This window comes from Doryrhamphus excisus, linkage group LG2 (genome assembly GCF_037039965.1).
Source record: "Doryrhamphus excisus strain RoL-2023G ecotype Guam linkage group LG2, RoL_Dexc_Guam_v1.1, whole genome shotgun sequence".
NCBI classification, from domain to species: domain Eukaryota; kingdom Metazoa; phylum Chordata; class Actinopteri; order Syngnathiformes; family Syngnathidae; genus Doryrhamphus; species Doryrhamphus excisus.
The window spans coordinates 4000502-4015938 of record NC_136358.1 but is presented as its reverse complement, the minus strand read 5'-3'; the positions used below and the strand labels follow the sequence as shown (position 1 = coordinate 4015938).

The following is a 15437-nucleotide window of genomic DNA, read 5'->3' as shown; positions in this document are numbered from 1 at the left end:
GAGCATACAGGAAAGTCAGCTTTACAGATACCATGTCTGTGTTTTTGTGTGCACCCCCCCCCCCCCCAGAATGTATCCTACATCAATGACATTGTCAAGCAGGTGCTCCTAATCTTCCCTCATTTCTGTCTGGGCAGAGGATTAATTGACATGGCTAAGAACCAAGCCATGGCAACCCTCTTTAGCAGCTTTGGTAAGTTAGCATGTTAGCATTTGAGCTGTTCAGTGTTGAGCATGATGTATAATCCTTGCTATATTGCTTTATGTTAGCATGCGCCCCTTAGTGATAGAAATAATGTCAAAGTTGCCTTTGCACTAACTTTTCTCACCTTGCTATCCTGTTATGGGTTAGCATAACAACTTTTAGCATTTTATATCATGAGACTATAAGGTATTTATATGTATAATCTTTTGGGTTTGCCTTAGCACTCACTTCACTGGAGTTGCCATTAGCGTTAGCTATTTACTCTCAGTGTGCCAATAAAATGTTATTCAGTCTCGTTGGGCTTTTTAAATCTGACTTCAGGACGTGTAATCCTTCAAGAGCTGCTTTTGTACTAACTTTACTGAAGTTCCCATCTTGCTATTGTTTCTTACCATACGAACATATGCTTAGAAAGGCACATAATGTCCCCATAGCCATTGTGAGCATGCTAGCCGTTAGCATTGTTAGCATAGTTAGATTCTGAGCCCAGCACGTACTTAAAAGGTTTGTTTCAAATGGCGCATGAAAAAAAAAGCAAGAAGCCATTTCAACTGTCGTTACAAAAAACACTTCTTGTCGTAGCAGAAAGATTACCGTGTTAGCGTTTTGGCACTGTCATCCATTACGTCTTTTTTTTTTCTTTAAAGCCTAAGTGGCATTTTAAGCTGTCGCACATAATACATCAAAACACCTCAAAGAGCAGCTCTCTGTCGGCATGACATCTTGTTGTTTTGATCCTCATCCCGCTCTATACATGATTTTTATTTTTATATTTTATTTTATTAGGGGAGAACCGCTTCAAGGATCCGCTTAGCTGGGACATGGTGGGCAAGAACCTATGTGCTATGTCCATACAAGGGGCAGCCATGTTTGCAATCACCATTCTCATCCAGTACAAGTTCTTCTGCAAACCAAGGTGACGTCACAACATGCTACATTTAGCGAACAAATGTTTGTCATAAACAACAAGCATTTTTGTATTTTTTTTTAAACAGGCATATTTCTGCAAATTTGCTGCCAGGCATGGAGGAGGACATTGACGTTGCTCAAGAACGGGATCGGGTGTACACGGGAAAAGCCCAGAATGACCTTTTGAGGATCTATGATCTGACTAAGGTATTGTTTTGTTTTTCTGGAGAGACAAAATGCTAACATGCTAATTAACAGTTGCTGTGCTAATATCCGATATATCCGATATAGCAAGAAATACATTGTTTTGATGCTTAAACTGCAGTGTACCCTGCTTAATGAGCGTAGTATATGCAGTTTAGGCACTATATATTTTCTGCTTTACACGCTAACATGCTGACATATCATTGGCTTACTGCAGGTGTATCCAGGGAAACGTACTCCTGCTGTTGACCGTCTATGTGTGGGTGTGCCTGCAGCAGAGGTGAACCAAATATTTGTATTTTATTTAAAAAAAACTACTGTCCATGACTGTAGCAGATGAACTGTTTTTAAACAAAGAAAAACATGACATATCATAAGATACAATTGTGAACTTGCTGTTATCTTGCAATTGAATTACTGTTCTGCACTTAATATGAAATATATATCAGACAGCAAGAAGACATTTTTGAAAAAGCTTGGGATGCAATTTTTTTTAAATTAACATGTATAAATTGATAAATAATGAAATATTAAATATAAAAATTTTGAATTTCATCTAAAAATTAGGCATGCCACCGATCAGCATTGGCCGATATCAGTGAAAAAGCATAGTATATCTAATACATATGATATTGTGAAGCAACTACAGTATATTTTGTTTTTATTTAATTTAAATAATGAAAATAAATTGCTTATTTGATGTTTTATTTATAGTATACAATATTTCATTGAGGGTATTTATTAGATTATATATAATTTGAATGCAAATTTTTTTTTATTTAGACACAAAATCTAAACACTAACTTTAATTCAACTTTAATTAATCTTTAGCTGAAAATAACAAAATATCCCAAATATATGCTCTTTTGAGCATCTTTTCTTTAAAGTGGTAACCTATTTTCTATGTTTAGTGGGGCTTCTAAATGTCTATATTGGACTTTTTTCCCCCCAACATAATCTCAAATGCTGACAAGCGCTGGTATCAATCCTTTCCTCCTTGGCTGCTGTTTACTCAGAGCTCAGTGGAAATGCCAAGATCAGTATTGTCATACGTCACCACACATTCCAATGAATTATTTACTGTACATCAAGCTTAGTTTCGCTGTCTCCTATGCATTTTCACCCCGAACAGGTTGCTAACATGCAGCCAGCCACCAATGAGGGATAGAAATGTAATATATATATATATGACCGACTTAGAGCATCCAAAGATAGGAACGCTAGGATTTTGAAGAAGCGGCTTAACTCCCATCTAATGCTGGTATTTATTTATTTTTTTTTTTTTGCTAAAATGCCTGGAAAAATTAATAAGTAAAGCTAGCAAGCTGATTTAGATTGCCCTATCTATTTCTCAGAAATATGTGCCTTCAAAATAAACAGTTTGGAGGTTTGTACTGTAAAAACAAATGAGTTCTTACCTAATACTATATCAAATTTGACAGCAATACCGCAAAAATTGAGTATTTGACACAGGTTTTTCTGAAGTTAGGATTACGCCAACAACGCTTGTTATTGTTTGTTATGATTATTTGGAAAATGAAGTCAGGAAACAAAATTTAAAGATGAACAGTCTACATTTTCTGTTGCCTCATTGCACAGGTTTTCCTTGATGTGTGACAAATCCCACACCCCTCCACTATATCAATGCTTCACCCGCATCCTTCTGAAGAAAATGTAGCATATAACAATCTATTTTCACCTAAAATTCCTAAACAGTCCAGAAATGGCGCTTGATAAAGTCTGAGGTTGCTGTTGTTTCTCCTTGGCCATCAAGGTTTTGTTTCTATTCTTCTTGGATTTTTTAACACCCTGTTTGACAGCGAGGTGCCAGTCAGTGAGTGGTCGCTTGTACTTTTTTCCCTGGCATCGATGTTGATACCTGACAGTTTCATGTCTCTCAATAGCCTTCTGGTAGCTCTCCATACGAGTCCATTCTATGGATGTGTACAAGACATCGAAAGCGCCTCTCGGTGACAATAGACGAGAGTATGGCTGGTATATATATATATATATATATATCCCAGCACATTCCTGTACGTCTGTGTTGGGTACCCTGTTCTGTTACAAAATATGAAGGATGTGCCATAAGCGCCTCAGATGCTAACTGCTGAGTTTCCTCTCATGTCTCGCGTAGTTGATCCAAGCCTCACTACTGCAGAGGAGTCTGTTAAGTGTCTTTCTCTCAGTTTGGTCTCCTCTGCCTGCTGCTGCGATAGTGAGCTAGAGATGGTGGACCCAATGTACGTATGTGAAGTTCTCCGTGACTTCTAGAGTATACCCACTGATCGTAGTTCCTGGACCATGGCGTCTGTCTTCTTTTAAGACTGATCATCAAAGCAAACTCTATACATGTGCATGAAAGGCGCCTGACAAGCTGCTGAAGGCTTTCTACTGAGGGAGACGTCAAAGCGAGGCGAGTCAGATGAGTGAGTACCTCTGTGACTTTAGTCATGCCACGGAGATGAGTAATGTTGAACAACATGTCATCAACCTTGGTGTGAATATGCATTCCTTCACTGCAGTCTTTTATGGAATACTGGAGGAGCATGGAGAAGAATAGTATGGCAAACAGCATTGGTGCAAGGACACAGACTCGTACTCTACTGCTGAGTGACAAGGCTTCCAAAGTCAAGGCTTCCAAAGTTGCACTATTGAAGACGATAGTGTTATGTATATGCTTATGGAATGAGAAGATGATATCTAGTAGTCGTGGGGGGGCAAAGGATCTTCTGCAGTACCTGTGAAATCATCTGCTGCTATCATCACTTCTGCAGCTGGCATAATGAGGAGATCTTGCCTACAGTTGGCTGGCTAGCTCGGACACCACACTGGGACTCTGAATAAATGCAGGAGGTTAGGGTCTGCATGTGTGCCAAGACTACACAGGAGAAGGTATTGCCAAAAATGCTGAGGATGGAGATGCCCCTGTAGCGATATTACAGTAGTTGCGGTCACCTTTGTTCTTGTACAAGGTGACAATGTTGGCATCTCGCGCATCCTGGGGGATGTGGCCCGAATCCCAGCAAAGGCAGTTGATGCAGGGGCTAAACCAGTACGGATTTCCCATGTCGTCAGTTGCAAGGCAGTCAATGTCTGAACTCTTCCAGTCTATGTGAGGTGTCCAGTTCTTCTATGACTGACTGGTCTGGAGTGGCATCGCTGAAATGACGTTGATGACCTTTTTCCATGCATGGGTATGGCCACAAGGCAGCTGAGGTACTTTTTTAGGTATATAGGTAAAACCCTGAACCGGTCGCCAGCCAATCACAAGCCACATAAAGACAAACAACCATTCACACTCACACCCATGGACAATTTGGAGTCGCCAACTAAACCAAGCATGTTTTTGGAATGTGGGAGGAAACCGGAGTACCCGGAGAAAACCCATGCATGCACGGGGAGAACATGCAAACCCTGGAATTGACCCCTGGTCTCCTAGCTGTGAGACTTTCTTAACCATATATGTTTTTTTTTTCTCCACCAGTGTTTTGGCTTGCTGGGAATCAACGGTGCTGGGAAGACCACCACTTTTAAGATGTTAACAGGTGACATCCCTGTCTCTAGCGGAGAGGCCTTTCTCAACGGATACAGGTGTGTTACTAGCCAGTAGATTAGCATAGCATTTTTTAATGGATTTAATACCAGTATAATACAGTACATTTTTCACTTCTTCCACTATTACCATTATTATTGTTGCTGATTGGATAGGGTTCTACTGCCTTATAAATACGGTGGGCATTTTGGCTCAAGTTGACAAGTCCTTCCCTCCAGGATTTCACATGCATGATTGATGATTTCTCTGCCTGGGTTGGGTGTGGAGTTTGCATGTTCTCCCCGTGCATGCGTGGGTTTTCTCCGGGTACTCCGGTTTCCTCCCACATTCCAAAAACATGCTAGGTTAATTGGTGACTCCAATTTTTTCCATAGGTGTGAATGGTTGTTTGTCTATATCTGCCCTGTGATTGGCTGGCGACCAGTCCAGGGTGTACACCCAAAGACAGCTGGGATAGGCTCCAGCATACCCGTGACTCCCTTGAGGAAAGTTGTGGCAAATGTTGTGATGTTTTGGAGCTTTTCTTAAATGAATTTGTTATTTTTTTTAAGGGTTCTTTGTAACTTTAACCCCCAAAAAACAGGACTTTAACAAACCTAACAAAATTTAGCAATTTACCAGTCCCACTAGAATCTTGCAGGATTTTTTTATATACCTGATTTTGCATAGTTTTTTCCCCCAAAAATTGTGACGGAACTGTGTGAATTGTGATGGGAAATTTTTTTGTGTGATTATTTTTATAAAATTGCAGGAAAAAATGTAAGTTGCAATAAATGGTTGTGATTTTCACTTTTTGTAATTATGGTGGGGACATTTGTTAAAGAACAAGTAATTGTTGAGCAAATATAAACAACAAAAAGACAACATGGAACACAAAAACTAGTAGTAATGGTACTAATAGTGCACCTCTATTCCTGTAAGGAAAACACTAAAATTGATATCTCAGCCCTCACCTGAGAAAAAAGGGAAATAAGGGCCTCTTATTAGTAAAAAAAAATGTCTATTTGAGGAAATGTTACATATTTATAAATGAAGCATTTTCAAGCTAAAAATGTTGTCCACACAGTCAGGTGATCTGAAAGATCTGGGTTGAAACCTCTATTGGGCAAATTTGGGTGGAGTTTGCATGTTCTGTATTTCTATTTTTTCTGATTTTTTCACTTTTTTTTTTTTAGCATACGAACAGAAATGGGAGACGTGCACCAGAACCTGGGCTACTGCCCTCAGTTCGACGCCATCGACGAGCTGCTAACTGGCCGTGAGCATCTGGAGTTTTATGCCAGGTTGCGAGGGGTTCCGGAAAAAGAGGTCGCCATGGTAACTTTTCATATTTTTGTTGTCATCTGACAAGCGATGATTATTACCAGTTGCATGCAGGCCTAGATAGATCGAAGCCATGCATCAGAAAAAAAATGGCCGCCGGTAGAAAAGCAGATGTTGTACATTATTCACCACTGTTGAGGCCTCCCAGAACTCCTTTCCTTATCTTGCTCGCTCTGCATCAAAAGATGGCTGGCCTGGCCTCGACCGCAGGCTTGAACCTGGCGCCAGGGCTTTGATGTGCCCACTGTGGTTTTACTGTACATTCTGAGTATTGTGTGTTGCAATAAAAATGTGCTGCAATGCGGTCACTGTCCTCTTTTTCTGTCCTAAAAAGGTGGCTGAGTGGGGCATCCAGAAATTAGGGCTGGTCAAATACGCCACAAAATCAGCGGGGACATACAGCGGAGGGAACAAACGCAAACTGTCCACCGCCATCTCCCTGATTGGTTGCCCTCCAGTTGTCTTCCTGGTGAGTTCATACTTGCAGTAAAAAAAAAAAATTCAACTCCAAAATATGTTTTTTTTAACTTTTTATTTTTCTTAATGTTTCATTCAAAATTATAGTAATTAATAATAACAATTTCTGACTTAATTTTATTATCTTATTATTTAAAAAACAATATGATATAGACTATTTTATAAAAATGACATACAGTATATGCTTTACAATGGACTTTTTTCCCCAGACAGATGTTCTCTAAGCTACAAAAAGGACTCTTCATATTGAACAATACATCCTTGACTGGTGCTTTAGCAGTAGGTCCTTAAAAACTGCAGAGCGCTCCTGTCATTATAGAGAACCTTGGACTTTTGCAGTAGGTCCTTAAGATGTCCATAATAAATAACATTGCTAAAGAGTAAGGTCCAAAAGCGTTTGTCCATGCGTCATCCATCGTATTTACTGAACCAGAGCAAGGCTGGCCTTCGCTTTGAGCCGGTGGGACAATGTTGTTGCTGCACAATTGTCTGCATACGTAGGCTGGCCGTCCTTGAGGCACACGGACAGTAACACTTGGACGGCAAACAGCCATGGTGGAATCAACCCAGGGGACTTGTAGGAGGTCTGGAAGGAAACCCAGGCAGTGGAGCGAGTTACTGGCTCCCTCGCTCTAATCACGCATGGACAGATGTACCCTGAGGAAAAGTGTCCTTTTTGGGTTTTTTTTTTTCCTCCCCCTACTGCTGGAGACTCTAGAAATTGTCCAACTACTTAACTGAGACACTGACACATCACGGACACAGCATTTGATACACCTGCAAAATGAGCTGTATTTCCCCCTGTATATATTACAATAAAATATTAGTATAAAACTTGGATGAATGAATTTTGGGACAAATGATTATTTCCATATCATTATTACTAATGGATTCATGCACTGAAAGCATGACATGGCTTTTTAGTCATTTATAGAATCAAATCTTTTTTAAGACCCTACAAGTCTGCTCCATAAATAATAAAAAAACTAAATTAAAGTAAAATAAAATAATATAAAATAAATCATTCATTCATTCATTTTCTGCCGCTTTTCCTCACAAGGGTCGCAGGGGTGCTGGAGCCTATCCCAGCTGTCTTCGGGCGAGAGGCGGGGTACACCCTGGACTAGTCGCCAGCCAATCACAGGGCACATATAGACAAACAACCATTCACACTCGCATTTATACCTATGGACAATTTGGAGTCGCCAATTGGGAGGAAACCGGAATACCCGGAGAAAACCCACGCATGCACGGGCAGAACATGCAAACTCCACACAGAGATGGCTGAGGGTGAAGGGTGGAATTGAACCCTGGTCTCCTAGCTGTGAGGTCTGCGCGCTAACCACTCGACCGCCGTGATAAAATAAATCAAATTAAATAAAATGAAAGAATTTTTTTTGCAGGATGAGCCAACAACTGGGATGGACCCCAAATCTCGGCGCTTCCTGTGGGACTGCATTCTGAGTGTCATCAAGGAGGGACGCTCTGTCATTCTCACCTCACACAGGTAGGACCATCTATCACCATCACCGATCCTTAATAAATGGTAATACACCATGACCCAAGTGAGAATAAGCGATATATAAAATGAATGGGATGGAAATTTTAATTTGATATATTTTAGAATGAATTATTGTCAATGAATGTTCTTATTTCGCTTCACAGTATGGAGGAGTGTGAAGCACTGTGCACACGTATGGCCATCATGGTCAATGGACGCTTCAAATGTCTCGGGAGCATCCAGCATCTTAAGAACAGGTACATTTATGATAATTATCGGCCCAATATCAGCATTTAAATATGATACCGGGATCTTCCCTTTAATGAGCACATGTAGAAAAATTTCTATTTTGCTGCCAGAGCTCATATTGAACAATGTAGACTAATAAATAATAAATCAAAAAAATAAGGACATATTGATAAATAATTGAATAAATACATTCTATATAAATGTTTTTGGGCTAGTCCTACTGCTGCTATTAAATACTACTTTCTTAAATGTTGCAATAAACTGAAGTATTTATTTAGCAACAACAGTTAGCTTGCATCATCGTGTCCATTTCAGGCCATAAAGAGTATTTACAAGATAACAGCACTTAAGCACTTTTTTACTAGCGAGTGTAAATCTTAATCGCTTAATGCATTTTATTAGCGCTCCATCACTCTAAGCAATTTTACTGAGCATGTTTTTTTTCATTTTGTATTTTTTGCATTTTTAAAAATGTATTTAGTCATTACTTTATTTTTTATTTTTGTAAACTGACATTTTGAAATGGCATTCATGTGGTATTGTTAGCCTGCATAGAGATGATGGATAGATCCATCATCAATGAACAAAGCGAAAGAGAACAAAGTAGTAACTGGAATGCGATCTACACTGCTAATTTCTCATTAATCGTATACTTATCTCCTCAGAGCGTTGCATAATTAATGTTTCATGAGGTGCGAGGCCACGCTAATGAGCCGAAAGGCAATTAACAACTGTCGGGTCTTTTTACGGTAGCCGTCACTAACGCAATGCTACATGATTGCGCTAACACGTCACCTCGGACCTCGCCTATGGGGATGAATTGTTTTTACGTGAAGTTTCATCAATCAGATACAGTTACTGTCCGATTTTTTTTAGAGGGGAATTAATTCTTTGCGTTTTTCAATTCTCCATCCCCATTGATGTTTTTTTTGTGATAAATAACAATGGTTTACTTGTTTTCACTCTTAACATCGCAAACATCGGAAATTAGGAGCAGATGTAACATCTTAACAATACTAAATTATTTATTATGTTGTGTGTGTTTTATTTTGATGTTTCACCTTATGAACAAGTATTTTGTGTGTGGGGAAAATATATTGCTAAAGCTAGCAAAAAGGCTAGCTACTACCGCTAACCAAACACGGCACCTCAGACCTCGCTTATGGGGATTAATTGTTTTTACGTGAAGTTTCATCAATCAGACACAATTACTGTCCGATATTTTTTGGACGGGAATTAATTCTTTGCGTTTTTCATCTCTCCATCACCATTGATGTTTTTTTTGTGATAAATAACAATGGTTTACTTGTTTTCACTCTTAACATCGCAAACATCGGAAATTAAGAGCAGATGTAACATCTTAACAATACTAAGAATTATTTATTATGTTGTGTGTGTTTTATTTTGATGTTTCTCCTTATGAACAAGTATTTTGTGTGTGGGGAAAATATATTGCTAAAGCTAGCAAAAAGGCTAGCTACTACCGCTAACCAAACACGTCACCTCGGACTTCGCTTATGGGAATTAATTGTTTTTACGTGAAGTTTCATCAATCAGACACAGTTACTGTCTGATATTTTTTGGACGGGAATGAATTATTTGCGTTTTTCATCTCTCCATCACCATTCATGTTTTTTTTTGTGATAAATAACAATGGTTTACTTGTTTTCACTCTTAACATCGCAAACATCGGAAATTAGGAGTAGATGTAACATCTTAACAATACTAAGAATTATTTATTATGTTGTGTGTGTTTTATTTTGATGTGTTTTTCCTTTTGAACAAGCATTTTGTGTGTGGGGAAAATATATTGCTAAAGCTAGCAAAAAAGGCTAGCTACTACCGCTAACCAAACACGTCACCTCGGACCTCGCTTATGGGGATTAATTGTTTTTACGTGAAGTTTCATCAATCAGACACAATTACTGTCCGATATTTTTTGGACGGGAATGAATTCTTTGCGTTTTTCATCTCTCCATCACCATTCATGTTTTTTTTTGTGATAAATAACAATGGTTTACTTGTTTTCACTCTTAACATCGCAAACATCGGAAATTAAGAGCAGATGTAACATCTTAACAATACTAAGAATTATTTATTATGTTGTGTGTGTTTTATTTTGATGTTTCTCCTTATGAACAAGTATTTTGTGTGTGGTGAAAATATATTGCTAAAGCTAGCAAAAAGGCTAGCTACTACCGCTAACCAAATACGTCACCTCGGACCTCGCTTATGGGGATTAATTGTTTTTACGTGAAGTTTCATCAATCAGACACAATTACTGTCCGATATTTTTTGGACGGGAATGAATTCTTTGCGTTTTTCATCTCTCCATCACCATTCATGTTTTTTTTTTGTGATAAATAACAATGGTTTTACTTGTTTTCACTCTTAACATCGCAAACATTGGAAATTAAGAGCAGATGTAACATCTTAACAATACTAAGAATTATTTATTATGTTAGGTGTGTTTTATTTTGATGTTTCTCCTTATGAACAAGTATTTTGTGTGTGGTGAAAATATATTGCTAAAGCTAGCAAAAAGGCTAGCTACTACCGCTAACCAAATACGTCACCTCGGACCTCGCTTATGGGGATGAATTGTTTTTACGTGAAGTTTCATCAATCAGACACAGTTACTGTCTGATATTTTTTGGACGGGAATGAATTATTTGCGTTTTTCATCTCTCCATCACCATTCATGTTTTTTTTTGTGATAAATAACAATGGTTTACTTGTTTTCACTCTTAACATCGCAAACATCGGAAATTAGGAGTAGATGTAACATCTTAACAATACTAAGAATTATTTATTATGTTGTGTGTGTTTTATTTTGATGTGTTTTTCCTTTTGAACAAGCATTTTGTGTGTGGGGAAAATATATTGCTAAAGCTAGCAAAAAAGGCTAGCTACTACCGCTAACCAAACACGTCACCTCGGACCTCGCTTATGGGGATTAATTGTTTTTACGTGAAGTTTCATCAATCAGACACAATTACTGTCCGATATTTTTTGGACGGGAATGAATTCTTTGCGTTTTTCATCTCTCCATCACCATTCATGTTTTTTTTTGTGATAAATAACAATGGTTTACTTGTTTTCACTCTTAACATCGTAAACATCGGAAATTAAGAGCAGGTGTAACATCTTAACAATACTAAGAATTATTTATTATGTTAGGTGTGTTTTATTTTGATGTTTCTCCTTATGAACAAGTATTTTGTGTGTGGGGAAAATATATTGCTAAAGCTAGCATAAAGGCTAGCTACTACCGCTAACCAAATACGTCACCTCGGACCTCGCTTATGGGGATTAATTGTTTTTACGTGAAGTTTCATCAATCAGACACAATTACTGTCCGATATTTTTTGGACGGGAATGAATTCTTTGCGTTTTTCATCTCTCCATCACCATTGATGTTTTTTTTTGTGATAAATAACAATGGTTTTACTTGTTTTCACTCTTAACATCGCAAACATCGGAAATTAGGAGCAGATGTAACTTACTTAGCAATACTAAATTATTTATTATGTTGTGTGTGTTTTATTTTGATGTTTCTCCTTTTGAACAAGTATTTTGTGTGTGGTGAAAATATATTGCTAAAGCTAGCAAAAAGGCTAGCTACTACCGCTAACCAAATACGTCACCTCGGACCTCGCTTATGGGGATTAATTGTTTTTACGTGAAGTTTCATCAATCAGACACAGTTACTGTCCGATATTTTTTGGACGGGAATGAATTCTTTGCGTTTTTCATCTCTCCATCCCCATTCATGTTTTTTTTTGTGATAAATAACAATGGTTTACTTGTTTTCACTCTTAACATCGTAAACATCGGAAATTAAGAGCAGATGTAACATCTTAACAATACTAAGAATTATTTATTATGTTGTGTGTGTTTTATTTTGATGTTTCTCCTTATGAACAAGTATTTTGTGTGTGGGGAAAATATATTGCTAAAGCTAGCAAAAAGGCTAGCTACTACCGCTAACCAAACACGTCACCTCAGACCTCGCTTATGGGGATTAATTGTTTTTACGTGAAGTTTCATCAATCAGACACAGTTACTGTCCGATATTTTTTGGACGGGAATTAATTATTTGCGTTTTTCATCTCTCCGTCACCATTGATGGTTTTTTTTGTGATAAATAACAATGGTTTACTTGTTTTCACTCTTAACATCGCAAACATCGGAAATTAGGAGCAGATGTAACTTACTTAGCAATACTAAGAATTATTTATTATGTTGTGTGTGTTTTATTTTGATGTTTCACCTTATGAACAAGTATTTTGTGTGTGGGGAAAATATATTGCTAAAGCTAGCAAAAAGGCTAGCTACTACCGCTAACCAAAACCTGTGGAAAATTTGGAGCTAAAATGAATTTCTTTGAGTTATTTTTCATTTTGAAACTTTTTTTATGAGATATCATTGAAAAAGAGAAGAAAATACATTGAAAGTTATTTGAAGTTTGCGGACTCCAACATGACAAAAGTGTTTTTGTCTTTATGTAGTATTCAGTCTGGAAGACACTGCGTGTTTCATAACATTTCATATAATTTCAGATGTTAATATGACAGAAACTACTTGGTTAAGGTTAATGAAACTTGAACAATATACGAATTATTTCTCCAAATTTGAATGAAAAATTCAAATATATGTGGATTTCATAGCGATTTAAAATTTCAAATTGTTCTCTTCCAGCAAAGACCATCTCCATATGTGTATAGATTAAAACATTAAACATCATATTTTAAAAACATGCTGTCAAAATGACAAGGAGTTAAGCTTTTTTACGTTTTTATGATAACTTATTTAACAATCAAATGATCAAAACGTTGAATCAAACGAATCAGTTAATCAGCACCCATTGCTGTGATGTAATTAACTCCAGGTTTGGCGATGGCTACACGGTCATCATACGGGTCTCCGGCTCCGCTCCACTGTTGAAACCCGTGGAGGACTTTGTCAGACAAGCGTTCCCAGAAAGTGTTCTCAAGGAGAAGCATCACAACACGCTGCAGTACCAGCTTGCTTACAGCCAGGGGGCGCTGGCGCACATCTTCGAGCACCTCAGTAGACAGCAGGAAAGGCTGTGCTTGGAGGACTACTCCGTGTCCCAGACCACTCTAGACCAGGTAACGTGGACTAAATAATAAATATTTGGACATTTTGTAGGGGGATTTCAGGGACAAGGACATTTTTTTTGGATGCAAATATTAACTTATTCAATACCAAAGATGTATTGATATGTTTTTTAAACCCAAATACTCTGCATGGATCTTTTCCATGTAAAAAGGCCATTGACAGCAAGGAGGAAGTTATCCTCACGAGGGTGCTGGAGCCTATCCCAGCTGTCTTCAGGCAAGAGGCAAGGTACACCCTGGACTGGTCGCCAGCCAATCACAGGGCACATATAGACAAACAACCATTCACACTCACAATAGCGAACTAACAAATCATTTAGTAGACATAATCTCAAAACATGCTACTTCAAAGCAAAATGTCTAAGTACGCTTTGGGGCTTCTGGAGGCTTTTTTTGTGTGTATCCTGTCGTGACAAATATGTCCGCCGGGGTTTTGTATCAGTCAAACCTACAGGTGGCGGAGGCTGAATTATTTTTTTTTTTTTTTTGCTTCAAATTGCGGGGCTTATTGTTGATCCCTGTCCATGTTATAGACTTACTCAACCTTGTTTTTTTTTTTTACCCAACGACCCACCACAATCGTGGACTCAGTGGTGAGTGTGTCTGCTCTCAAAAGCCTGCGATTACCTCAGCACCGGGTGACTGGGTGGGTGGTGAGTATGACCTCTAAGGAGGCCAGAAAGGTCGTTGGGCCACTCCACGGGCTCTTGGAAAATATGTTGTCTGTTGTAGTAATTGAGATTTTCCCAAAAGTAATAAAAAAAGGGGGGGGGTAATCATCAGTCTTGTACAGTATGTTCTACATATGTATGTATGAACACTTACTGTTAGCCTCCAACCTACGGATGTCAGTATCTAAATCAAAGCTGAGGCAGGAGGTCATGTGACGAGGTCGCACAGAATCTGTCGGGAAGCCGATACGCTCGCCACTCAGTTGGTGATTTATCAAGAGGAGGACTCGACCTCAAGTGAAGCTCCGGGCTCACACTACAATTAATATTGATCCTAGCCAGCTAGGCTAGCATTGATATGTACCACAAAAGTGTACTTTGAGAAACTTGGGGGAAAAAAATGTGAAAATGGATCAATAAAAAAAAGCAGACTGGTGGTATAACTGTGTTACTTAGCAAAGAACTACATAGTCAACCGCTGATGATGTCATAGATGGACAACTGAGCTTGGGGACAGTGACTTCCTGTTCCGGTTTCCAGTTCAGATATTAAGACGACAGAGGGATTCATTCAGTGTATTTATAACACGACATGATGCACGCCATATTTTTCTATAACTTATACTTCTTTTCTATTGTACTAATTATGACTTTAGTACTAACTATGCCTTTCTGTTTGCAGGTTTTTGTCAACTTTGCCAGAAGTCAGCATGGTGAGGAAGACTCTCAGGGCTATGACAACACCGTGGACACCTCTGATGAAGTACCAAAGTTGCAAAAAGTGTAAAAATACATACATATATATATATCAATAAATGCAAAAAAAATCATAAATAGTGCACTGAACTGTATATTAAAATTATTTATTATTCGACAAAACATGTTTCGTCTTCCTCAGGTTCAATTGTATTTCATTAAAATGTTATTTTAATGATTAATTTACATGTGCTGCAGATTTTATGTTGATTTTATGTGAAATTGTGCAATTATTATAATATTTTAATATTATATATATATATTATATATTTAATATTATAATATTATTATATTATATATAAGTAAGCGGCTTTGTTGCATTGCTTACACCAAATATTGACTATTTTTCCAGACAAATTTGAACAAATGAAATAAAATAAACATTTTAAGAAAACATTTTGGTAAAAAAATAAAATAAAGTTTGAAAATATTCACAAATTGTCATT

General features: G+C 37.9%; 1 protein-coding gene across 1 annotated transcript in view; it reads left to right on the top strand.

Annotated features, from left to right (window-relative positions):
• The window catches only part of LOC131125136 (phospholipid-transporting ATPase ABCA1), an 89486-nt gene extending 74273 nt beyond the window's left edge, over positions 1–15213 (top strand). Inside the window, exons 39-49 of the mRNA XM_078795770.1 lie at positions 70–193; positions 992–1121; positions 1201–1321; positions 1536–1598; positions 4803–4909; positions 6047–6188; positions 6529–6663; positions 8075–8178; positions 8337–8429; positions 13313–13556; positions 14918–15213. Coding sequence (XP_078651896.1) covers positions 70–193; positions 992–1121; positions 1201–1321; positions 1536–1598; positions 4803–4909; positions 6047–6188; positions 6529–6663; positions 8075–8178; positions 8337–8429; positions 13313–13556; positions 14918–15022 — 1368 coding nt within the window. The 3' untranslated portion in view covers positions 15023–15213. The remainder of the gene's footprint in view (positions 1–69; positions 194–991; positions 1122–1200; positions 1322–1535; positions 1599–4802; positions 4910–6046; positions 6189–6528; positions 6664–8074; positions 8179–8336; positions 8430–13312; positions 13557–14917) is intronic.
• Positions 15214–15437: the final 224 nt, after the last annotated feature.